General features: G+C 45.3%; 1 protein-coding gene across 5 annotated transcripts in view; it reads right to left on the reverse strand.

Annotated features, from left to right (window-relative positions):
- Window positions 1-26,478, reverse strand: part of marf1 (meiosis regulator and mRNA stability factor 1) — a 37,018-nt gene that overhangs the window by 2,214 nt on the left and 8,326 nt on the right. For 3 of the 5 annotated variants that reach the window (XM_084129968.1, XM_084129966.1, XM_084129965.1), the window contains exons 6-25: window positions 26,285-26,402; window positions 23,215-23,387; window positions 21,708-22,106; window positions 20,642-20,739; window positions 19,982-20,095; window positions 19,721-19,895; window positions 19,003-19,181; window positions 17,804-17,884; window positions 17,038-17,271; window positions 11,204-11,323; window positions 10,945-11,126; window positions 10,029-10,249; window positions 9,073-9,215; window positions 8,029-8,162; window positions 6,453-6,655; window positions 5,036-5,263; window positions 3,701-3,934; window positions 2,083-2,310; window positions 1,828-1,888; window positions 268-345 (exon numbers count right to left, since the gene is read on the reverse strand). In XM_084129968.1, coding sequence (XP_083986094.1) covers window positions 268-345; window positions 1,828-1,888; window positions 2,083-2,310; window positions 3,701-3,934; window positions 5,036-5,263; window positions 6,453-6,655; window positions 8,029-8,162; window positions 9,073-9,215; window positions 10,029-10,249; window positions 10,945-11,126; window positions 11,204-11,323; window positions 17,038-17,271; window positions 17,804-17,884; window positions 19,003-19,181; window positions 19,721-19,895; window positions 19,982-20,095; window positions 20,642-20,739; window positions 21,708-22,106; window positions 23,215-23,387; window positions 26,285-26,402 — 3,403 coding nt within the window. Of the gene's footprint in view, window positions 1-267; window positions 346-1,827; window positions 1,889-2,082; window positions 2,311-3,700; window positions 3,935-5,035; window positions 5,264-6,452; window positions 6,656-8,028; window positions 8,163-9,072; window positions 9,216-10,028; window positions 10,250-10,944; window positions 11,127-11,203; window positions 11,324-17,037; window positions 17,272-17,803; window positions 17,885-19,002; window positions 19,182-19,720; window positions 19,896-19,981; window positions 20,096-20,641; window positions 20,740-21,707; window positions 22,173-23,214; window positions 23,388-26,284; window positions 26,403-26,478 lie in introns of all 5 variants that reach the window. The other 2 variants (XM_084129964.1, XM_084129967.1) reach the window with 1 other exon arrangement.

Raw genomic sequence — 26,478 nt, forward strand, 5'->3', positions numbered from 1 at the left:
TTGGGCAATCCCAAAGAATATGTTTTTCATTTGTTAAAGAAGTATTCATTACTTCAATGAGTTCATGGTTTCTGCATTAAATTATTACATTTTCTCAATGAATAAATTTTTAGCTAACTGTGATTATGTATATGTACATTTTCTGAAATACATAACTTAGTTTCCTCTGATAACAGATCACTCTAAATTGTAATGTGGATCATGCACTTCTGTAAAGCTGCTTTGAAATGTGTATTGTGAAAAGCGCTATAAATAAATGTGTTTTACCGCTGGCGGGGCTGTCGGCGGATCTGGGCTCTTCATCGGGACGAGGACCGTCAGCAGAGACCGCAGGACTGCCTCGAGCTACAGACACACACACACAGCTCAACTTAACACACACCATCACAAACAGCTAGAGGTGTAACAAAACCCTCATGCCACGATTTGATACACATCACGATACTGAGCTCACGATATGATATTTTGATACTCCAAGACACATGATAAAAGGTTAACAATAAATGTTCTGTTGATTAAAATGCTAAATTTGGTATTATATTGTGTGTAAATGAACAGTCTAAGGGGCTGTTTACACCTGGCCACTTCATGTGTTTTCTCAGATCGGATAGCTAGCTTTCTGATTTATCAAAACGACTCCATCTACACCTGGTCACATAAATGTGTTTTTGCGAAACGGATTTAAATCCGATCTTCAATTCCCGCGCTATATGCAGATTTAATGGAGTGCACGTCACCGAAAGCAACAGATATGAGCTGCATTTTATTGATCATCAGCTAAAATTTCTAAATCAAAGACCGCAATAAGAGAGAGCGGCAACAGCCCTGGAAGATCAGTTCCTTTCTTTACTTTTAATGATGATGATTGTGTGTTAAGCGTCTGCGACTTACTTTCATTTTGATTTGTGATAGTTTGCTCGTTGGCTTAATGAATAGATGCTCAGCTGCTCATCTGCGGTGATGCGTGTTCCAGTAGCGTCGTCATATCTGGCTATAACATTACATATAGCCTATAACACACTCTCACACGCTTATTTTTTTAGCATTTTTGGGAGGAGTACAATTTACATATGTGGTTTCAACCACCAGATGCATTTAGACTTGTCCAGTTTCGTCTGGAATGCGGCCCAGACCTCCTCCTGAAGTGGTTTGAGCGATCGGATTCAAATCCGTCTCGAACGCGTTTCGGAGGGCATTTACACCTGGTCTTTTCACGATTGGATAGCTATCCGATCTGAGAAAACGCATGAAGTGGCCAGGTGTAAACAGCCCCTTAGACTCGGTGCTGAAACCCAATGCAGGACAATAGAGACGCCAGAATAACAATATTCATGAATCCGAAGCTGAAAATACAGATTTATTTTAGACGAATATGCTTGAAGTGTCACTGACTAGATATATTTAAAATAATGTAGGCCAGTTTTACTGGTAACATCAGACATTTGGCGTTATCAGGACCCACACATATTCCCCCCATTACATTATTATACATTATATTCAACATTATATATAGTAGTTTGATGTAGTGCTGACACTAAAACTCAGTAAACTTATTTTTTTTCTCACCAAGTAATTTTCATTTTGTGTGAACTATCCACAATACAGATTGTCACTATCCACGATAAATATTGATGCATTTTTTTAATTGCGATATATTGTGACACATCTGGCATGTGTACAAACACTTTTTTTGTTCATTATCTTTATTATATTAAGAGTTATATTTATTAACGTCTTCCGTTCTGACAAACATGATTTAAAGAGCTACACCAGGGGTGTCAAACTCCTGCATCAACCAACATGGAGGGAAAATAATGGATTCGATACCTCTCATATCGTTCTTCAGGACTATGATCTTCTTGTGTCCGTGACCTTTAATCCAGACAACCTGTTGAACACACAGAAGAGAGAGAATCGGTTCATTGAGGCATGTATGTGAGCATGCTGAATCGAAGCAGAGGTGTGTGTGTAGGTGTAGGTGTGTGTGTAGGTGTAGGTGTAGGTGTAGGTGTAGGTGTAGGTGTAGGTGTAGGTGTGTGTGTGTGTGTGTGTGTGTGTGTGTGTGTGTGTCTGTGTGTGTACCTGAGGTATGGCAGCCAGCAGCTCGTCCAGCGTCTTGTACCCGTACGCCAGCGGCTGAAACTCTCGGCTGGTGTATTTGCTGAAGGCGCCGCAGAACTCCGACAGGAAGATCTGGTTGTAATGATAGGTGTGCAGAAGCGCACGGACACTGCGGGCAAACTGGTAGAGTCTGGTCAAACTCACACGCTCCTCCGCGTCTCCATCATCATCATCCTCATCCTCAGAGAGCTGGAGAGGAAGACGACACACAGACTTCACACGACAAGCGTCACGACACCATTCATTTCAATGGAGAGCGGGCGATTTACAGCGACACGACAACGCTGAGATGTTTAACTTTATGCAAATGAAAAGCGACTTTCAGGAGCACAACCAATAGGAGTGAAGTCAGTGGAGTCACGTGATCCGTCACTCTTCAGTGCCGAGTCCGACCGAGGAAGAATGAGGAGCTCATTTTAGCTGCAGTCAGGAACTGTCCTGTAATGTCTGACATGTCTCTGTGTGCGTACGCTGGTGCTCGTTCTGCTGACTCCGAGACTGGATGCTTCATGAACCCATAGACCGGCGCTGGCCCGTTTGCTGCAGTTTAATAGCCGCGATGGCAAAGAACACTCGCTGTTTTCCATTCATCTTTAATATTATGCATTTTATGTACTGATTCCATTTATATTTAGACTTTTCCTTCCAAAATTTTGTTTGTAGCGGCAAGAAAAAGGATTTGTCCGTGAATGTCACTCATAAACATTACAAGGAATCCAGTAGTGGGATATACTATCACTATTCACACTATCGGTCCTAAATAGCATTTGAAATTAGCATTAGTGTGTCCCAAATCGTGGTGCGTTGAAACGAGTATCCCAGATGGTTTCTGGTTAGAATCCGAAGTGCAGATCCGTGCAGATTCTCCCGGAAACCCAATCCATGAAAGACCTACGATTGCCAGATCAACGTGCATTTCTCTCCATCCAACACCGATGGAAATTAAATGTGAAGGTTGTCAATCATCTTATCACAGTTAACAAGGCAGTTTAAACGGTGACCGAACGCACATATCTATATTAAAGTTCCCCTGTAGTTAATTTTATTCCTTAAAACTCATCTTTGATCACCGAAATTACGTATTTAAATGTTTTTATCTTGAAAAAAATATTCTTCATGCCTTAAAATATCTTGAATGTAACTCGGCACCCTTGCCTCATTTAGTATGCGTGGTTCTATGAATATGCAAATGAGCCCCGCCTCCACTCACTCACTCACTCAGAGATCCACTGGTTGACGATCACACGTTGATCTGATTGGTTACAAGGTAGTTTGTGACGTCAGAAACACCAGCGATTTCAAAGCGTGTTTTTGAGACTGTCTTTGGTTCACTGCAGTTTTAAGGAGAAAATACTCAGCAATGGAGTCGACTTATGAATTTACACATGGTTTGTCTTAAAGCAGATTAAAAACACCACATAGACACATAAACAACATTAAAAGCTGGATTTTCACCACAGGGCGACTTTAAAGATGTTGTACGTCTCAAAGCTTGCCTACTCTTCTGCTGCACATAAAAAGTATAGTACACACACTGGCTAGGCTAGGCTCGTAGCTAAAGCTCGTGTGGCGCTCGTACCTGCAGCAGGTACGGCAGACTCTTCAGGAGCTCGGTGAGAGAGATGAAGCCGTACTCGCAGGGGTTGAGCGGCGTGGAGTAGGCGAACTCGTACTGCTGCCTCAGCTCCTCCACTCCGAGATGATCACGATCCTCAGGAAGTGACATCATCAGCGCCAGCAGCTGAGACGTCAAGGCACGCAGGGACTTCCTGTTAATGAGCTGCACCTCCTTCCCTTCGGGAGCATCGACCACCTGGAGAGAGAAAGACGGAAAGAGATCATTTTCAAAAACTGAAAGCTGCGCCGTCTACAATCTTCCAAGATTGCGTCTGGTTTCAGAGAGCTCGTCTGGTGATACTGAAGTTAGTTTCTGGAGTTCGAACTTTCTGGAAGAGATATTTCTGGCTGGTAGACGCCTTTCAAACTGTCATTGGTCTGTGTGGTGATGATGTAATAGGTGGGTGTGGCTCTGAGGTTCCACCACCTTTAGGCCAATAGAGGTTATGCGTCAACAGGGTCACACACACCGAGCGGCAGCATCTGTTTTCAGCCGTGAAACACACACCAAACATCTCAAACGGGACGAGCTTTGACTGTACACACCGATTTGACAAGAAATCTGAGGTGTATTTTTACAGACTGCTGAAAGCTACAGAACAGAAGAAAATGGATCGCTGTAATTCTCAGAAACAACTGCTGAATACTTGATATGAGGTCAGGAAACGGATACTTGTTATAAAATTAATTTCGATTCCTCTCATTGATTCCTTTGTGAGCATTTCAATATGATTTTAACCCATTGAAGCACGAGACTCGAGCGATGTCTTCAGTGCTGCAGGAGTGTGTGTCAGTATACTGGATCTGTGCGGCTCTTAAAGAGACAGCAGCCTAACACCCCTGCTGGCTCTATAATTACACTAATCAAACAACAAGATAAAGAAAATATTCACTCGTTCTTGACTGAATAACTATATTTGTAATGTATATTTTATTTATAAAGTTACATTTGATACAGTTTCTGTACCTGAAAATCTTAGTTGTGTCTATTTGTTATGTTTGCTAATTTTTTATTTGTTCTTTTTTTAATAACTGAGTGTTTACTTGTCTTTAATAATGCTTGAAATGTATATTAGTTAGGATAATTGCTTTCCTATGGTATTTTTAAACCACAGGCAAATGTTCCTTGCCCGAGTGTTCTTTAGTCTGTTGATGATGTTCATGATATTCAGCTACATTTAAATGTTTTGCAATAAGACTAAATTATTATTTTTTTTCATTTTTTTTTTTTTTTTTTTTTTTTTTTTCACACGATACCCAGAACTTCGCCGTGAGTTTAGAGACCTTGCCCGTCTACCTTCACGACATGGCAGAGTTTGTTGAGCAGGACGGGCAGCGTGCCGGAGTCGTAGTCCTGCAGGCGGAGACTGTAGCCGAACGTCTTGCTGTATTCACACAGCAGCTGATTAACAGGAAGGGTCGACTCTTTCTGAGCTCGAAGCAGCTTCACCAGCTGAGCCGCTAATGCTTTCACACGCTCCACCTCCGTCAGCGCTAGCAGACGCTCCTCTCCACACTCCAACACCTGAGAGAGAGAGAGAGAGAGAGAGAGAGAGAGAGAGAGAGAGAGAGAGAGAGAGAGAGAGAGAGAGAGAGAGAGAGAGAGAGAGAGAGAGAGAGAGAGAGCGAGCGCATGTCAAAGACTCCCGCCGACTGCTCTAGCACTAGAGCTGCACGATTAATCGCAGTGAACCTGGACGCGATTTGGCAAAGTCTGCGATTATTTTATGCGCAGTTTGTCAGTGCAGCGGCTGATCGGTAGTAAATGCTGCTCCACCAGAGGGCGCCTCTCTCACACACACACTCCACATATCCCTCTAACCACCAGAGGGCATCTCACACACACACACTCCACATATCCCTCTGAACACCAGAGGGCATCTCACACACACACACACACACGTCACATATCCCTCTGAACACCAGAGGGCGTCTCTCTCACACACACACACACACACCACATATCCCTCTGAACACCAGAGGGCATCTCACACACACACACACACACCACATATCCCTCTGAACACCAGAGGGCATCTCACACACACACACACACACACCCCACATATCCATCTGAACACCAGAGGGCATCTCACACACACGTCACATATCCCTCTGAACACCAGAGGGCATCTCACACACACGCGTCACATATCCATCTGAATACCAGAGGGCGTCTCTCTCACACACACACACACCACATATCCCTCTGAACACCAGAGGGCGTCTCACACGCATGCCAAATGTGCCCTGCAGGAGTGTGATAAGACGACAATACACTCATTCCAGGAAATCCCTATCGCTGTCTCTGAATAAACAGAAGATTGAAACGCTTTGATTAAACATGACTAATAAACACACGACTGCCTTATTCTGTGTAAGAAGCTCATCATCTCACAGAAGGAGGAGCTCAGCTGTCGTTATGAAGTGAGTTTGGAGTAAAAGCTTGTTATTAAATGTCTTTTGTTGGACAAGCGGTTCATAAATGCTTCATGTCATGTTTGCTTTTTCAAATGCACGTTATAAGTGACTCAAACTCGCAGTGCTTTCAGAGTGAGCAGCGTTTACTGAGCCGTACATCACTGACAAGCTGCGCATACCTTTGTGATTTCATAATCACGGTAAGTCAAAATGGTTTAAATGTGATTACACGTAAACTGCGATTAATCGTGCAGCCCTACATCGAGCACCTTCACATCTGCGGTTGTACAGACCAGAAGAATGTCCGGGATGGCCTCGAACAGCTCCATGAGTTTGGTGAAGCCGTAGTAGGAGAGTTTGCACTGGCGTCCGAAGTGGTGGTGATACGTGGGGATGAACTTGCTGAAGGGCATCCGGAAGTGAGGCTGGTGTCTCAGCAGGTCCACAACCTCCTTCCCAAACTGCCGTGTGCGTTCCACCTCCTCTGGGGTGCGCTCTGAGGGACCAGACGACACTACTGTTACACGAACCCTCATAATGCCATTATAATGAGATTTAGGTGACATTGTGATTAAAGGGTTAGTTCACCCAAAAATTAAAATTCTGTCAGTAATTACTCACCCTCATGTTGTTTCAACCCCGTAAGACATTCGTTCATCTTCGGAACACAAATTAAGATATTTGATTAAATCTGAGAGCTGATCGCGTCTGTGTTGCACGTCACCACGCATCACACACATGACCAGCGTCGACCAATAGTGAGCCTACGTGGTGACATGCAACACAGACGCGCTACGCTTAAACACTACGTAAAAAGACTCGAGGTCCAGAGAGAAGGAAATGAATAGTGGAATAAAGTTGTTATTTTTGTTTGTTTTTGCGCACAAAAAGTATTCTCGTCGCTTTATAAACTTAAGATTGAGCCACTGTAGTCACTTGGACTGTATTAACAATCTCTTTAATAACTTTTCTGGGCCAGCAAGTTTCAATCCCTTAGAAGCCTATGGAGGAGTGAGACAGCTCTCAGATTTAATCAAAAATATCTTAATTTGTGTTCTGAAGATGAACGAAAGTCTTACGGGGTTGAACAACATGAGGGAGAGTAATTACTGACAGAATTGTCATTTTTGGGTGAACTAACCCTTTAAAGTTTCCCTTATGCAAACAATACGTTGAACAAATTGATGCGATTAAGCTCGTAATCAGTATTTATTTTAACCAAGCGGCAACCAACACTGAAGTGTCTTAAACTGCAGTTCCTCCACTGGCCACTAGAGGCTGGCTGCAGAAGAGACTCAATCCCATAAACCCCCATGTTAAAATGCCCAACTTTACAGCAGAAAACACATGTTTACAGTCTGGCGCAAAAAGTGGTTTTGGTCTATATAGCTAACTTTGCCCTTCATGACGACTGTGAGGGGGGTGAATATTTTTATAACTCATCCGTTTAAATTATATTAAGCCTTAAAGTTCTGCATAATTAAGGGCGTGGCCACTTGAGTGACAGGTGGATTGCCGCTGATGTCACGACTAGCCGTTTGTCTTCTGTCTGTTAGCGTCACGTCACCTCAGCTAATCCGTTTATTGTGTTTCGTCTGACGCTCTGAGACACACTCATTCATGACGGAGGGAAAAAGAGCCTGATTGCAGAAACTTAGATTTATTACTGATAATAATTTGCACCAATTTCCCAGGAAGTGATGATTTTGTTCTCTTGAACACATGGGATGGAAACGCTGCTTTATTCACACAGGTTTTACGCGATATTCCAATTTTGTGCTTAAGTTAAATTCACAACTTTGGAACACTGGAAAAACAATCTTGCATCTAGTTGAGTCAGGGATTCATGCATGTGCAGAAGTGTTTCACCTCTTTTGGGAACAGAGATGAGTGTGTCACAGTCCTGCTGAGTCACTGTGATGGTCGTGTCCGGAATCTCAGCCAACAGGTCCATCAGATCACACATCCCATAGTCCACCACCTGCCAGTTCCTGGAGAAACACCTGACACACACACACACACAGATCAGGAGGAAGAGGTTACACCTAATGCTTAAAGGGATAGTTCACCCAAAAATGAAAATTACCCCATGATTTACTCACCCTCAAGCCGTCCCATCCTTATGACTTTCTTCTTTCAGACGTTATACTTAAATGTCCTGGCTCTTCCAAGCTTTATAATGGCAGTGCATCTAAATAAAAGTGCATCTATCCATCATAAACTCCACAGGCTCTGGTGGGTTAATAAAGGCCTTTTGAAGCGAAGCGATGCGTTTGTGTAAGAAAAATATCAATATTTAAAACTGTATAAAGTAAAATAACTAGCTTCTGGCCAAACGGATTCCACTTGAGTCTAAAGCGCAACTGATGTGAGTAATGCGACATACTGCTGATATTTACGCCACGCCATGACGCACTACACTACTTCTGACATCACAAGTTACGTTTTAGGCGCAAGTAGAGACTGCGTTTGGCCGTAAGCTAGAATTTTACAGATGCACTTTTATGATGATAGATGCACTTTTATGGACTTCAAAACAGAAACGGCCATTCACTGCCATTATAAAGCTTGGAAGAGCCAGGACATTTTTTAATATAACTCCGATTCTATTCGTCTGGAAGAAGAATGTCATATACACCTAGGATGACTTGAGGGTGAGTAAATCATGGGCTAATTTTCATTTTTTGGTGAACTATCCCTTTAAGCAGCAGAGAGAGAGAGAGAGAGAGAGAGAGAGAGAGAGAGAGAGAGAGAGAGAGAGGAGAGAGAGAGAGAGAGAGAGAGAAGGAGAGAGAGAGAGAGAGAGAGAGAGAGAGAGAGAGAGAGAGAGAGAGAGAGACGAGAGAGAGAGAGAAGAGACGAGAGAGAGAGAGAGAGAGAGAGAGAGAGAGATGGCCGTCCTGAGATTCTCACCAGTGATACGCCTGAGCGAAGTCCCCGATCACCACCTGTTTACTGGCCTGAAACTTCAGCAGCTTCAGCAGGTCTTGAGTGAAGCGCTTGATCTGCGCGCGATGAGTCAACGTCAGCAAACGCTTGGGGCCTAAACCCAGGATCTACACACACAAAAGAATTAAAGTCAGCATGAAATCAATATGCACAACTCTTTTTTTTTTTAGGTGCAGTCTGTAAGATTGGCAGCTAGTGGTCGAAATAGGTACTGCAGTCCAAATTCAAAATATCTGAGATCACGTTTTAATATGCTCTCGTTCATAGAGATTTTAGATGATGCCAAGGCTTTTTAGGTTGCTGGCTGCAATACGCTGTGTTTCCTGCCAACTGGCATCCCAAAAATACTATTGCTGGTGAAAGGCTATTGGTTGAACTGGCAGTGGGCGGAGTCACAGTAAAACAAAAACAGACATTCCAACACGGAACGCACATTTCAGTAAAATAAAATAAGAAGTGTTTTTCAGAGAAACGAGTGTGTGGACTTCAAATGTTTCCTAAATATCTGCAAACATATGATGCTATTTTTATGCTTTAGTAGAGTGAAAGATACATACAGCACCTTTAATGGAATTTATTATAAATGATTTATCCATGCACATTGTATTTAAATTTATGTTCCCCGCAATCTTGAATCAGAATATCTTCCCCTTTCTCTTCTCTGATGACGAGGCAACCTGTCACTCACATGAGATCAGCCAATAGCAAACCACAACCATCCGATCAATTCCCCACAGACACAATCAAGCCCCGCCCACATTTGTTCTTGTTCCAGAAGCGTTTCACTCGGATATACGGCACAATAAGGAAGAAAAGGTTAGCGCAACTTCAGTTTCTGACTTTACACCTGCTAGGGAAGCATTGGGGAATGTCAAATTGTGAATTTAATTTACTGTAAACGTGAGTGTGTGTCCACAGACCTGCAGCACGTGAGGAACGGCCTCCAGCAGCTCCAGCAGTTTGGAGTATCCGTAGTCCGACACACGGCACTGCTTGGCGAAATGGTGGTGATACGCTGGAATGAACTTGGTGACGGGCATCAAACAGGACGGCTGGTTCTTCATGAGATCCACCATCTCTCGGCTGAACTGGATCAGCTGTGGATTCCCAACCGGACTCTTACTGCGCTGCAGCCACGGATCTGACCACACACACACACAGGCTTTTCCACTTATGCACTTCATTAGCTTCAGATGAGCATGTGACTAATGGTACAACAAGAGATGAGCACTGTGCAATTAATTAGGATTAACCAGTAGGATTATCACCATGAATTGTGTGATTCTTAAAGTAACCATGAAATCTAAATTGCAATATTCCATTAAAAAAAACTAAAAGTTTCAGTGTTTATTATAAATTATTTATTGGTGCACATCATTATTGTTTTCATAATCTTGAATCAGAATATCTTCCTCTTGCAGCTTCTCTTCTCTTCTCTGATGATGAGGGCGGGGCAACCTGTCACTCACATGAGATCAGCCAATAGCAAACCACAACCATCCAATCAATTCCTCACTGACACAATCAAGCCCCGCCCACATCTGTTCTTGTTCCAGAAGCGTTTCACTCAGACTAACACAACTTCTGTTTCATGACGATTTTAAATGGAAATTCTGTCATGAAAATGTTCTATGAAAATTTGAAGGTGATCTGTGATTTTCACAAGGCTTTAAAAAAACAAAAAAACAAATACAACCCTGCAGATGGATCATAAAATAAACTTAAACTCAACATCACTTACACCTCGTGTTTGAATGTTGTACTGGCTTTTATGCAGGCGCTTCACACACTCTCACACACACCCCCTCACACCCACACACTCTCACACACACACACCTGCATTGGGCGGTGGGGGTTTGTTGTGAATCCACTTGATGATTTTGAAGCCGTTCTGGGCCGTTACTATGGTGACTCCCGGGATGCAGGTGATGAGATGCTCCAGCGGGACGCTTCCCTCCAGCCCCCCCTCCTCCGCAACGCTCAAAGCACTGAACTCTGCAGCGTAGCATTCTGGGAAACTGTGCAGACAGGAAACAGTCACACATGCAACAGACACACACCAGACCAATGAGATAACAGCAGGAGTGTGTGTCACCTGAGCAGAGGTACCGTTCCCTCGTGACTCTGCAGTAAACCGTGGACGTGAGCAGCCAGAACTTTCAGAGACACCAGAACAAACGGGATCATGTACGAATCCGGATCAAAGTCAGATTCACTGAAACCAGAGGAGAAACAGTCGAGTTTGTCACTGCTAAACCTGTACAGATACTGTAACATGAAATTCCAGGACTTTCAGCACTACTTTTTGGTTTTCAAGGAATACAATCAAACAATATCTTCTTTTTTACCTTCAAATTCTAAAAAAGTAAATAGATAAATAAAAATAAACCAATGAAACAAAATGGTACAGATAAAGTGCAGCGGATGCAGTGACTGTGGACTCTTTAACCACTGAAAGGATACTATGACAGAGATATCGCTCTCCTTATTCAAACTGATTTATTCCCATGAATATATGATTGACCTGAAGAATGAAAGCTGTATCATATACTCTGATATTTATGAGCAATATCACACCCATAGCCATGAGAAATGCCTCTATATCAGACGGGCTGCAGATGTTTTATCAATAAAATTAAATATTAATTTCATATATATTGTCCTTCAATAATTCAAGCACTTTTAAAGTACCTTTTCATAAATATGGCTGATTTAAAGGGTTTTCCAGGACTTACATGTCAAATTCAACTACTTCAAGTACATTAAGCACCTTGTATGAACCCTGATGATTAGACTGTTATTAGCAAGCAAACAAATTTTATTCATATTGCACTTTAAACAAAATCAGTGCAATTCAAAGTGCTTTATAGGCAAAAAAAGAAACATTAGATTTAAAAAAAATAGACCCTTTAATATACAGGAATGAGAATAACGTTTATGAGGATTAGCTAAGGCAGGGGTGGGCAAACTACGGCCCGCGGGCCACATGCGGCCCGTTAAGCTGTTTAATCCGGCCCGCCGAGTATTTAAAAAAATTGTCTTAAGATCGCATTCATTTTGCCTTTTTTTCTTGCAATACTTTGCGTTATATATATATATATATATATATATATATATATATATATATATATATATATATATATATATATATATATATATATATATATATATATATATATATATATATATATATAGAGCTTTGCATATATTTGACAATCGGAATATCAGATATTGCATGCCATAGCTAACAAATGTAAAAAAGGAAAAATGACATAAAAGCAGATCATCATTCATTCAGCGCTGTTGTGGCTGCGGTGCGTCACGTAACAAGCAATGGCGCGTCACCATGGAAACCAAACAGACAGCGACTTAAGCGCATAGACTTGTTGCACGTTAATGTTTTTTCCTTTTTTGGAAACTCAATGAGAAAAAAAATGTTTGGTAACCGCTTGCACACCTTAGTTTTTCCTTTGATTTGTCTGCTGTTTATTTCTTTGCTCCTCTGGATTTGTGGATGTATCCTGACTGATTCCGTTTACCGACCTTCATCGCCCGGCTTTCGACTACGCTCCCCTGTCTGCCATGTACAGAACCCGTTTTTTTTTTCATTAAATGTTCTGATCTGCCTTTGCCTTTTATGTTTTATTTTATTATTCTTAAAATAAATTTGTATATTCGTTTATTTCCACAAATGTATGACTTTTGGAAGTGCAAATTGCCATGCAGTTTTAATAAAGTTGAATTAACGTAACCTGTAATTTTTACTCTTCTAAGTGTACACTTGCAGGTGTTTTGTTTCTAATTTACTGTTAGGCCCATTAAATAATAATAAGGATAAACAATATTTAAAAAGTATAGGCTATAATTATCTAACATCTTTAAAAATTAACATCAAGACATAACATGCTAAATGGGGGATATCTAGCATAAAAAAATGTATTGTCAGAATGTCGTCTCTCAGTTGTTGAATTTCGCACAGACATTGCCACAACGTTGTCTGTTTGCTCAGCCCGATCTCATGAAAGTGCGAATACCACGAATTGTATTTGTAGTGCATAATATGTTTTCGCGTGCATATGATACGCACTTTATGGCGTGTAATAGGCACGCCACACCCTTAATCCTAACCAAGGGGTTTACAGTGTGTAGCATATGCACGCAAAAAAACAAAACATTTTTGGCATATAAATGGCACGAGAAATAAAATTTGTTGTGTAGATACGCACTTTCATGAGATCGTGCTTCATAATCTGCTACTGGGCCGGCCCTCTGTCAAATTTTTAAAACCCAGTGTGGCCCTTGAGCCAAAAAGTTTGCCCACCCCTGAGCTAAGGCATAAAAAAACTGAAAATGAAGAAAAACATGAAATATACAGTATATAGTAATTTAGACTTAAAACTATCAATGGTCCCACTTTATATTAAGTGGCTTTAAGTACTATGTACTTGCATCGAAAAATAAGTACAATGTGCTTATTGTGTTCATGGATTGTAAAACACTTTGGCTGCTATTGAAGTGTGATACGGGTGAGGGGTTAGGGACGGGTGAGGGGTTAGGGACGGGTGAGGGGTTAAGGACGGGTGAGGTTAGGGACGGGTGAGGGGTTAGGGACGGGTGAGGGGTTAGGGACGGGTGAGGGGTTAGGGACGGGTGAGGTTAGGGATGGGTGAGGGGTTAAGGACGGGTGGGGTTAGGGACGGGTGAGGTTAGGGACGGGTGAGGTTAGGGACGGGTGAGGTGTTAGGGACGGGTGAGGTGTTAGGGACGGGTGAGGTGTTAGGGACGGGTGAGGTTAGGGACGGGTGAAGGGTTAGGGACGGGTGAGGTTAAGGACGGGTGAGGGGTTAAGGACGGGTGAGGGGTTAAGGACGGGTGAGGGGTTAGGGACGGGTGAGGTGTTAGGGACGGGTGAGGGGTTAGGGACGGGTGAGGTGTTAGGGACGGGTGAGGGGTTAGGGACGGGTGAGGGGTTAGGGACGGGTGAGGTGTTAGGGACGGGTGAGGGGTTAGGGACGGGTGAGGTGTTAGGGACGGGTGAGGTGTTAGGGACGGGTGAGGTTAGGGACGGGTGATGTGTTAGGGACGGGTGATGTGTTAAGGACGGGTGAGGTGTTAGGGACGGGTGAGGTTAGGGACGGGTGAGGTGTTAGGGACGGGTGAGGTTAGGGACGGGTGAGGTTAGGGACGGGTGAGGTTAGGGACGGGTGAAGGGTTAGGGACGGGTGAAGGGTTAGGGACGGGTGAGGTTAAGGACGGGTGAGGGGTTAAGGACGGGTGAGGTTAGGGACGGGTGAGGGGTTAGGGACGGGTGAGGGGTTAGGGACGGGTGAGGTGTTAGGGACGGGTGAGGGGTTAGGGACGGGTGAGGTTAGGGACGGGTGAGGGGTTAGGGACGGGTGAGGGGTTAGGGACGGGTGAGGTTAGGGACGGGTGAGGTTAGGGACGGGTGAGGTTAGGGACGGGTGAGGTTAGGGACGGGTGAGGTGTTAGGGACGGGTGAGGTGTTAGGGACGGGTGAGGTTAGGGACGGGTGAGGTTAGGGGCGGGTGAGGTTAGGGGCGGGTGAAGGGTTAGGGACGGGTGAGGTTAAGGACGGGTGAGGGGTTAGGGACGGGTGAGGGGTTAGGGACGGGTGAGGGGTTAGGGACGGGTGAGGGGTTAGGGACGGGTGAGGTTAAGGACGGGTGAGGTTAAGGACGGGTGAGGTTAGGGACGGGTGAGGTTAGGGACGGGTGAGGGGTTAGGGACGGGTGAGGGGTTAAGGACGGGTGAGGGGTTAGGGACGGGTGAGGTGTTAGGGACGGGTGAGGTGTTAGGGACGGGTGAGGTGTTAGGGACGGGTGAGGTTAAGGACGGGTGAGGGGTTAGGGACGGGTGAGGGGTTAGGGACGGGTGAGGGGTTAGGGACGGGTGAGGGGTTAAGGACGGGTGAGGGGTTAGGGACGGGTGAGGGGTTAGGGACGGGTGAGGGGTTAGGGACGGGTGAGGTTAAGGACGGGTGAGGTTAAGGACGGGTGACGTTAGGGACGGGTGAGGTTAGGGACGGGTGATGTGTTAGGGACGGGTGAGGTTAAGGACGGGTGAGGTGTTAAGGACGGGTGAGGTGTGGGACGGGTGAGGTGTGGGACGGGTGAGGTGTTAAGGACGGGTGAGGTGTTAAGGACGGGTGAGGTTAGGGACGGGTGAGGTTAGGGACGGGTGATGGGTTAGGGACGGGTGATGGGTTAGGGACGGGTGAGGTTAGGGACGGGTGAGGTGTTAGGGACGGGTGAGGTGTTAGGGACGGGTGATGGGTTAGGGACGGGTGATGGGTTAGGGACGGGTGATGGGTTAGGGACGGGTGAGGTGTTAGGGACGGGTGAGGTGTTAGGGACGGGTGAGGTGTTAGGGACGGGTGAGGTGTTAGGGACGGGTGAGGTGTTAGGGACGGGTGAGGTGTTAAGGACGGGTGATGTGTTAGGGACGGGTGATGTGTTAGGGACGGGTGAGGTGTTAGGGACGGGTGAGGTGTTAGGGACGGGTGAGGTTATGGACGGGTGAGGTTATGGACGGGTGAGGTGTTAGGGACGGGTGATGTGTTAAGGACGGGTGATGTGTTAGGGACGGGTGAGGTGTTAGGGACGGGTGAGGTGTTAGGGACGGGTGATGTGTTAGGGACGGGTGAGGTGTTAGGGACGGGTGAGGTTAGGGACGGGTGAGGTGTTAGGGACGGGTGAGGTGTTAGGGACGGGTGAGGTGTTAGGGACGGGTGAGGTGTTAGGGACGGGTGAGGTGTTAGGGACGGGTGAGGTTAGGGACGGGTGATGTGTTAGGGACGGGTGAGGTGTTAGGGACGGGTGATGTGTTAGGGACGGGTGAGGTGTTAGGGACGGGTGAGGTGTTAGGGACGGGTGAGGTGTTAGGGACGGGTGAGGTGTTAGGGACGGGTGATGTGTTAGGGACGGGTGAGGTGTTAGGGACGGGTGATGTGTTAGGGACGGGTGAGGTGTTAGGGACGGGTGAGGTGTTAGGGACGGGTGATGTGTTAGGGACGGGTGAGGTGTTAGGGACGGGTGATGTGTTAGGGACGGGTGAGGTGTTAGGGACGGGTGAGGTGTTAGGGACGGGTGAGGTGTTAGGGACGGGTGATGTGTTAGGGACGGGTGATGTGTTAGGGACGGGTGATGTGTTAGGGACGGGTGAGGTGTTAGGGACGGGTGAGGTGTTAGGGACGGGTGAGGTGTTAGGGACGGGTGAGGTGTTAGGGACGGGTGAGGTGTTAGGGACGGGTGAGGTGTTAGGGACGGGTGATGTGTTAGGGACGGGTGAGGTGTTAGGGACGGGTGAGGTGTTAGGGACGGGTGAGGTGTTAGGGACGGGTGATGTGTTAGGGACGGGTGAGGTGTTAGGGACGGGTGATGTGTTAGGGACGGGTGAGGTGTTAGGGACGGGTGATGTGTTAGGGACGGGTGAGGTGTTAGGGACGGGTGATGTGTTAGGGACGGGTGAGGTGTTAGGGACGGGTGAGGTGTTAGGGACGGGCGATGTGTTAGGGACGGGTGAGGTGTTAGGGACGGGTGATGTGTTAGGGACGGGTGAGGTGTTAGGGACGGGTGATGTGTTAGGGACGGGTGAGGTGTTAGGGACGGGTGAGGTTAGGGACGGGTGATGTGTTAGGGACGGGTGAGGTTAGGGACGGGTGATGTGTTAGGGATGGGTGAGGTTAGGGACGGGTCAACAGTGTAATGACATCAATTAATTACAGCTGTAATTACATGCAGGTATTTTCAAAATATAAGTACAATGTAAAAACATGCATGTATCAAATTATTAATTTCAAATGCAAGTACATAGTGCTTAAAGCCACTTAATATAAAGTGGGACCCTATCAATATCATCCTCTTTCTGCCGCTGCAGGAGTCCTGCACAGGTGTGTGTGCCCCGACTCACCTGAAGTCCTGCTGAGCGCAGTGGCGTTTGCACACGGGCTCGTGGTACTCCAGCTCCTCGAACAGAACCGGGCTGGCCGTGTTGGAGCTGTCGTGAGAGTGAGCGGATCCTAGCGGACTCTGCCGGGCCTGAGTGCTGGACAGCAGACACACGAGCCGCCCGCCGCCCTGCTCGCGCACACACACCAGCTCCGGCAAGCGGTACAGGTCGCTCACCACCAGCTTATGCCCAAACCTGCAGGACAGACATGCCGTCAAGACACCAGCCACACACACACACACGGGCGCTACACGCCGTCAACACACCAGCCACACACACACAGTCAAGACACCAGCCACACACACACACACACACACACAGTCAAGACACCAGCCACACACACACACACACGGGCGATACACGCCGTCAAGACACCAGCCACACACACACTCACACACACGGGCGATACACGCCGTCAAGACACCAGCCACACACACACACACACACGGGCGATGCTGAATGTTTTTATATGTCATAATCATTTGTTAAACAAGTTTTCATCACTTCAATGAGCTCATTGTTTCTGACTTGAATTATTACATTGTTTAAATTAATAAATTTTTAGCTAACTGTTAATTTATATATGTACATTTCAGAAATCTTAACGATTAGCTGAAACTTTCTAAGACGTAACTGCACACACTTACAGACTGTTATCGACTGATATATTGAAACGATGTGCATTGTGAAAAGCGCTATATAAATGTGAGCTGAATGCGTCACTCACTTCCTCTCGTAGGTCTCGGTGAACTTGTAGAGAGGCAGGCAGTGTGCTGGAGCGTCCTGGAGGATACTGATGATCTCAGAGCTGAGAAACAAACACCATCACTGAGGCTAGAGCAGATATACGGCGAATCACGATATGGACATGCATGAAATTGTTATCGTGTGCACTTTAAAAAAAGAAAGAAAAGTTAATTTTATTTTAGAATGCATTTTTAAAATACTTCTCCATTAACCAGATAAGATTTCCAACACTGCTTCAAAGAGACTGAATGAAAATGCACACTCACTCTCTGACAGCAGATGGCGATAGTATAACAGCAGAAATGAATCTGTTACCCCAGTAAACAAAGCAGGCACTTCCTGTTTCTGAACATTACGTTTCACACTAATCAGATTTGTGTATCCGCTTCATCACAGCACCAAATATTTGTTAACATTTAAATATTTTTACATATTCTGGACTAAAACATGCCCTAGATATTGACTGAAAATGTTTTGACTCTTTATTGTTTTCTTTTGCACTTTAATCTGTTTGAAACATGTGTTTGCTTTATATTCTTTTTGTTTTAGGAAAACATGTATTAAAATGGACCTATTACGCCCTTTTACAAAGTCTTGATGTGTTTTCAGGCTCTACTAGAACAGGATTTCCTGCTTGAATGTTGATTATTTTCCTCATATTCTCCATTGTTGCGGCTCCTCTCTTCCCAGTCTGTCAGTAACGCTCTGTTTACTTCCTGTCTCTATGAAGCCCCTCCTTCTGAAAAGCACACTGTGCTCTGATTGGTCGGTTGGAGCAGTGTGTTGTGATTGGTCGAGCGCATCGAGTGTGTTTGGGAAATGTCCCGCCCCTTACCATAACCACCAGTTTAACACACTACTAAGTAACTCAACCAGGCCCCGCCCCTTTATTCTGCGTATGAATTATTATAATGAGGAATATTGTGACGTGTTCGTTCCAGGAAGAAACTCAAGACTACAATGGAGGCGTTTCAGGAGTTCAGAAACACTGACACTGATATAGAGAAGAACTGGAGATTTTTCATGCTCAAACGGCAACATTACACACTAAACACAGATCAACATTTAACCCTGTTAGGAGGACAACACTTTGAATTCAGTGCAGTGATAACACCATATACCATGATAAAAGCTTCAGCTATTCTCGTGATATGGAAGTTTGACACGTCACATGTGTACCTGAGGCAGGCGAGAGATTTGCTGCTGGCTCCAGTGACGAGCGACACGTGAATCCTCTTGCTGCCGATCTTATAGCGATGCAGAAGACTGACGGCACCGATGGCCTGCTGGAGGGAACTCATGTGAACCCGCGCCTTCAGCTGATAGTCAGTGTGAGGACTCAGATCAACGCTCTTCACCTACACACACACACACACAGGTATGCTTTACTTGTGAGGACATTCCATAGCTGTATTGGTTTTTATACTGTACAAACTGTATATTCTATTCCCCTACACAAATCCCACCCCTAACCCTACCCATCACACACACACACACACACACACTACCCCTAAACCTACCCATCACACACACACTAACCCGACCCCTAAACCTACCCATCACACACACACACACTAACCCGACCCCTAAACCTACCCATCACACACACACACACTAACCCGACCCCTAAACCTACCCATCACACACACACACACTAACCCGACCCCTAAACCTACCCATCACACACACACACACACACACACTAACCCGACCCCTAAACCTACCCATCACAGAAAACTTTATGCATTTTTAATAAAACTGCATTTAGCATGTTTTTAAAGCCATTTGAAATATGAGGACTCAAGAAATGTCCTCATAAATCACAAAAACACACACACAATAATGAAGTACGCTTTCGACACGCTCTGGTTTTAAACGTCTGCGAGGTGCGACTCACTCTGCCGTGTTTAGCAAAAGCGTCTCGCAGGATTTGCTGGAGGTCCTTGCGTGACATTCTGTAGTCGAGGTTCGTGACCTGAACGTCGGCTCCGTCAGAGAAGGGCTCTGATTGGCCGTCGGGGGACGGTGCGCTCAGCGGAGACGAGCGGTTCGACAGGCAGGGGGACACACTCCTGAAGAGGCCGGAGACCAACACACACACGTGACGAGAACGCAAGAGTGTTTTAAGAAGCCTTTGATGATCATGCAATTCGCTTACCGTGACGACCACGAACTCTGAGAGAGCATCATGGGACTGAAGCTCCGCTGTAAACTTAGTTTGCTGAATGCTGAAGGAGTGCTGACCTGAAACGGCTGGCCGGGAGAGTCTCGCCTTCACACACACACACACACACACACACACACACACACACAAAACTTGTTCATATTCAGTGATCAATGTTTATACCTCAATACAGAATCAATTGAATCTGTTCCTCAATAAAGCAGCCGTGTCTCTCAGAAGTCTTGGACTAAAAAGCTCAATTCATATGGATTTATCTCATTAATAACATTTTGAAGCATCAGTTTTGGGAGAATAGACTTTCAATAGATGGACAGAAACTTCTCAGACTTAAGAATAGATTTCATATGTGAGTGTGTGTGTGTGTGTGTGTCTGTGTGCGAGAGTGTGTGTGTGCAAGTGTGTGTCTGTGAGTGCAAGTGTGTGTGAGTGCGCGAGAGTGTGTGTGAGTGCGAGAGTGAGAGTGTGTGTGTGAGTGCGCGTGTGAGTGCGCATGAGAGAGTGTGTGAGTGTGCGTGTGTGAGTGTGTGTGTGAGAGCGAGAGTGAGAGTGTGTGTGTGTGTGTGTGCGCGTGTGAGTGCGCATGAGAGAGTGTGTGTGAGTGAGTGTGTGTGTGTGAGTGTGTGTGAGTGATACCTCCGGCTGCGCTGCAGCTCTGCAGGTTTTCCGGCTGCCGGCAGGAGAGTGTGACTCTGAGGCGAGGCGCTCACCGGTCGGGTCGCTCCGCACACAATCTGCAGCAAACACACACAGCACTAACTTCACAACATACGAACACACAGCCGATTCCCAATGAGGTGGAAGACAGGAATGTGACGGGGAGGACAGACGAGGACAGAGGAAGATGAGTCTCACGTAAAGCATCCCGGCGTCACAGAGCAGCGGCACACGAGCAGCACAAGCAGGTCAAGCGCAGCACAGGCACAATGAGAATGAGAGGAAGCGTGCGATTGGAGGATGATGGGAGGAGGCGGGAACACTGCTGACCTGGGGGCGGGGCTTCATCACAGGGCTGCACGAGGAGGCGTGGCCTACTTTCCTCGGGAGCGTAGCTGTGAGTGTGTGAATGCGCGTGTGAGCGAGTGTGTGCGCGCGAGAGTAGTTGAGCGCATGTGTGTGAGAGGTTGTGTGAGAGGTGTGTGTCTGAGTGTGTGTGTGAGAAAGTATTTGTGTGAGTGAGAGAGTGTCTGTGTTTGTGAACAAGTGAGTGTGTGTGGGAGTGCGTGAGTGTCAGTGTAAGAGTGCGCGTGTGAGTGAGCGAGTGTGTGCGCGCGAGAGAGAGTGTGAGTGAGCGAGTGTGTGTGAACGAGTGAGAGTGTGCATGAGCACGTGTGAGAGAAAAAGGGTGTCTGTGAGTGTGTGTGCGAGAGAGTATTTGTGTGAGTGAGTGTCTCTGTGTGTGAAGAAGTGAGTGTGTGTGACTGTCTGTGTGAACGAGTGAGAGGGAGTGTCTGTGTGTGAGGGAGTGTGTGAGGGAGAGGGAGTGTGTGAGGGAGAGGGAGAGAGGGAGTGTGTGAGGGAGAGAGGGAGTGTGTGAGGGAGAGAGGGAGTGAGATTGTGAGTGTGTGAGTGCGTGTGTATGTATGATGATGGGGAGGAGCAAGCAGGTCAAGCGGAGGCACAAGCACAATGAGAATGAGAGGCAGCGTGCGATTGGAGGATGATGGGGAGGAGGCGGGGCAGAGGCGGGAACACAGCTGACCTGGGGGCGGGGCTTCGTCACAGGGCTGCACGAGGAGGCGTGGCCTGCTTTCCTGGGGCTATAGGGGCGCTCAGGGGCGTGGCTTCTCGACCGAGACGCCCGGCGACGGGGCGAGCGTTGCTTCTCCACGGGGAGGAAGAGTCGGCGCTCCTCTTCCTCCTCCGGGCCGTCGGGAGAGAACGACACCACGATGCGCTGGCCCAGGACGTCTTCGTTCTCCATGCGCTTGTGCGCGCGTTCAGCTGCGCTAGCACTAGCGAACCGGAGCACGGCGCAGCCGCCGGACACTCCCAACACCTTCCCTCCACAGTTATTGGAGAGGCGCTGGAGCCGGTTCGCCACAGCTTTGGCGTCGCGGTGTGTGGGAAGGTGGTGCACAAACAGAAGGTTGAAACTGGGCTGAGGAGCAGAGACACAAACAGCACTCTGGGAGATCTGAGATGAGGATGGAGTTGCCGCTGGGAGCTTTAAATAACGGGATCTCATTAGGAGTCTCAGAGCATGGAGTCACACAGGTTTATGATCACATGATTACAACAGCAGCATCTGTCTTCAAACAGAAACACCAGCTGTTCTCTGGCAAATCAGAGCTCAAAATGCAGAACCACATGCAGTCAGGAACAGTGTTGGGGAAGTTACTTTTAAAAGTAATGCATTACAATATTGCATAAAAAAAAAAACTAACTAATTGCATTACTTGGTTACTTTTTATGAAAAGTAATGTGTTACATTACTTTTGCATTACTTTTTCTCACCTGGGCTGGGCTTGCTTGTTTGGTTGTTTTTTAATAACAAAAAATATATATATTTCTGGCAAATGTTAAGGCCCTTTCATACCAAAAGTGAAGTGAATAAGCCTCAGACTGAAGGAAATGCATGTTTACTCCTGTACAGTAGAGGGCGCCGCTCAAACCTTTCAGCTGCTGTTATTCTGGATTAAAGAACAATAGGAAACAGGAGAAGGAAGTTCAACACTCTTATTTCTAAATCTAATCTAAAGTAATTTTTGCTTATTAGTATGGTTTAATTAGATCATTGAGGGCCAGCAGCAAAGACATTGGTTAATAAAGTGAGATTAAATGCATAAAGTATATTTGTGTAATTTAATAGTTAATTATAAAAGTTTTGCATAAAATTCTGAGATTGCATTTTACTGTTTTTATTCAGTTTGAGGAATACTGAATGTTTTGGTGGCAGTGAGATGAGTAAATGCATGTTCACATTTAGTCTAGAACTAAAATAACCATCATGTACACACACACACACACACACACACACACAACACCTCACTTTATTTCTCTCAACATAGAGAGCTGTCAGTCAATAAATGTGAAACAGTAACTAGCGCTACTTATTTGAAAAAGTAACTTCGATATTTTGTTGTAAATTGAAAAAGTAATGCGTTCCTTTACTAGTTACTTGGAAAAGTAATCTGATTACGTAACTCAAGTTACTTGTAATGAGTTCCCCCAACACTGGTCAGGAATATAGAGGGAGTGAGGCTGACCTGTGATTTGACGACCATCCCGGGCGGGAGGTCCGAGACGAACTCCTCGAAGGCGACGCGCAGGTGTGCGTGTTGCAGGAGCGCGGACGAGGCCTGGCTCTTGTGCACCAGGATCACCTGGAAGCCGTGTCGATGCCTCAGGTCGCTCAGCTCACTGGCGAAGTTCACATCCGCTGCGGGAAGGACGACAGAATTGATGTGTGATGTGATTGTTACGTGTAATGCACGATTAATCGCTTAAAGATCAGTCTCGATTCAAACACCCACGCGATCTTATTCCTAAATGACAATGATTTGGTGATGTCCATTAAACACGATCACAGTGAACATTCAGATCTGAGCCAGAGAGAGCAGTTGTCATGTATATATTATTTGTTACAATAATTCAGATTACCTTCACAGAATTACTTGGATGAAAGTTTATAGTTCAGTGTCTAAAGCAAATCACCTTTCAAAAAGTAACTTGACACTTGAAATAAATATTTGTATTAATGACATCATTGCACCAGTAGGTGGCGACGAGTGACTGTTAAATGTATTTGTCATTGAATTGTTGCAAATTTAACTTGTGCGCAAAAATGGAATATGTAATGGAAATGGAAAGTACAAAATTGTCAATTCCTGGAAGTTGGTGCAAATTATCAGTAATAAAACTAAGTTTTTGCAATCTTTCTCTTTTTCCCTCCATCATAAACGAGTGTGTCAGAGCGTCAGACGAAACACAGTAAACGCTGTCATGTTCTCTAGCGTTCGGATGCTGGTGTTCGGGAACACACTCGTGTGTGTGTGAGACGCTTCTGGAGGGAATTACACCCAATCATCCTGATCACACACTTCGACTCCGGCGTTTCAGAAACACCAAACCAACATTAGAGATGCTGCGACGCCATTGGTCCGCTGGTTACTCCAGTTATCCAATCACAGCCGACGCTGAGTTTTTTTGGGATTTATTCAGTAAATGTGATTCGTAGTTCATGCACACGTGTTATTATAGGATAAAAAAAATAATCTGCCTTAGAGTGCATGAGTTTAAGCACATTTTTAGAATTTACTCACATCTTGGCGTTTCCATCCCAAAACTCACATCAAAATAGGTGGACGGAAACATAGCTAGTGACACATGGCTATTCATTCAGTAACGAAACATCTGTGTGTTGATCCTCCACAACAGTTCTGCAGTGGATTGGTTTTGGAACCATTTTTGTTAGCGAAATAGAACAAAAACAGGCGATATTATGTGTAAATTGTTACTCAACTTCTTGTTTGTTGAACTGTTGTATAAAATATCAACATCATATTTGATATTCAAAGACAGCTCGATCATGCAGGTTTGCACTGCACAACATCAGGAAGATCAGGCCTTTCCTAACTGAGCACTCAACACAACTCCTCATCCAGGCCCTGGTCATCTCTAGGCTTGACTACTGCAATGCTCTTCTGGCTGGACTTCCATCATGTGCAACTAAACCTCTACAGATGATCCAGAATGCTGCAGCTCGTCTTGTCTTCAACGAGCCCAAGAGGGCCCACGTCACTCCTCTGTTCATCTCTCTGCACTGGCTACCTCTCGCTGCTCGCATCAAGTTCAAGGCATTGACGCTTGCTTACAGATCTATCACAGGCTCAGCTCCTCCTACTTTCACTCGCTCCTACGAGCCTACATCCCTACCAGAAGTCTACGATCGGTCAACGAGCGACGTCTCGTGGTTCCATCACAGAAAGCCACAAAATCACTTTCCAGAACATTCTCATTCACAGTTCCCTGCTGGAGGAACGCTCCCCACCCTCATCCGGAATGCAGAATCCCTGACAACATTCAAAAGACAGCTGAAAACCCATCTCTTCCGTGAGCACTAACCTCATAAAAAAATAAAAAAAACCCTTCCCTTTCCCTTTAAATCCTCGCTTATCGGGCTTATGCTACTCTGAATAATGCCTGAACTTCGTATTTTGAGCACTTCTTGCGTTGTTTTTGCCTCTTCATGATGACTCGCTTAATTTAGTCCTAATTTGTAAGTCGCTTTGGATAAAAGCGTCTGCTAAATGACTAAATGTAAAATGTAAATTTGCAATCGTGCTGATATTGGGGAAAAATAGCAATCTTGCTTGTGTGATAATGCTTGACTATATCATCTAATATAAATATAATATACAAAAACTCAAAATACAGGGGAATTTTTTCCCTCAAAATTCAAGACATGGGCAAAAACTGCATTTGAATAAACTATATCAAGCCATGTATGCGTTGCGTGTTTTTTTTTGTCAGATCATACATCGTTAAAACAATTACGATATCACCACAGACGACTCATATCATTGGTTCTTCTGCTGTTTAGGAATAATAGCATATGTTGAATTCACTGCTGCTTTAATGTATATCTAATGAGTGGTTATAATCAAGGTATTAACTATTAATCAATATTTTTCCTTCTAAATATCAAATGAGTTGAATGACTTCTAAGCTTATGAGATTTTACTTCGTTATAGAACCAGTGTGATTACCAGAAGGTCTTCAACGTGTTAAAACATATCTGTTCTTCTAGCTCACCGTGACGACTGTGTGTCACAAGGGTCATTGAAGCCAATAGTTTAAGGGACCATTTCTTAATTAAAGCCTTACTTTCCAGTTAGACTAAAGTGTAGCTCTCCTTGAGAGAAAGAACGTGTTATCTGGATGTTTTGAGAGGACTCTCCTGTTTATAGTCAGAGCCCGACCAAATCAAACCTTGAAGAAGCTGTGTGTGTGTGTGTGTGTGTGTGTGTGTGTGTGTGTGTGTGTGTGTGAGACTGTAAGAGAGCAGCCTACGAACTCCTTGTGAGTCTTGAAGCTGAACTTCTGCTGATGAAACTCCAAACTATCTTCAGTAAAAATTCTTAGATTTATTATAATTCTGACTCTCGTCTTAAATTGACTGCACGTCTAACTCCTGGTCTTAATCATATCTGGTCCTTGGGTCTTTAACTGTAAATTCCCTAACAGTGTTGTATTATATCAAGCACTTCTATCTAAAGAGACCGATCTGATTTGTCATGATAGATATTTTTGAGTTGTGTGTTTGTGGACACGTACATGACACCACGATGACCGTTGCGGGAGCAGCGTGTGTGTCCGCGAATCTCCTGAGACTCTGACGCAGTTTGTCATCGGCTGCATTTTTGGCTGTGGCGTTAATGTGGGCCACGGTCACCTGAGCAGGACGAGATCAAGCCATCAATAAATGCACATGAATCATAAATCATGCTCTGGACGAGCCGAGATGCTCG

This window comes from Abramis brama (assembly GCF_963993115.1).
Source record: "Abramis brama genome assembly, chromosome: 11".
Lineage (NCBI taxonomy): Eukaryota > Metazoa > Chordata > Actinopteri > Cypriniformes > Leuciscidae > Abramis > Abramis brama.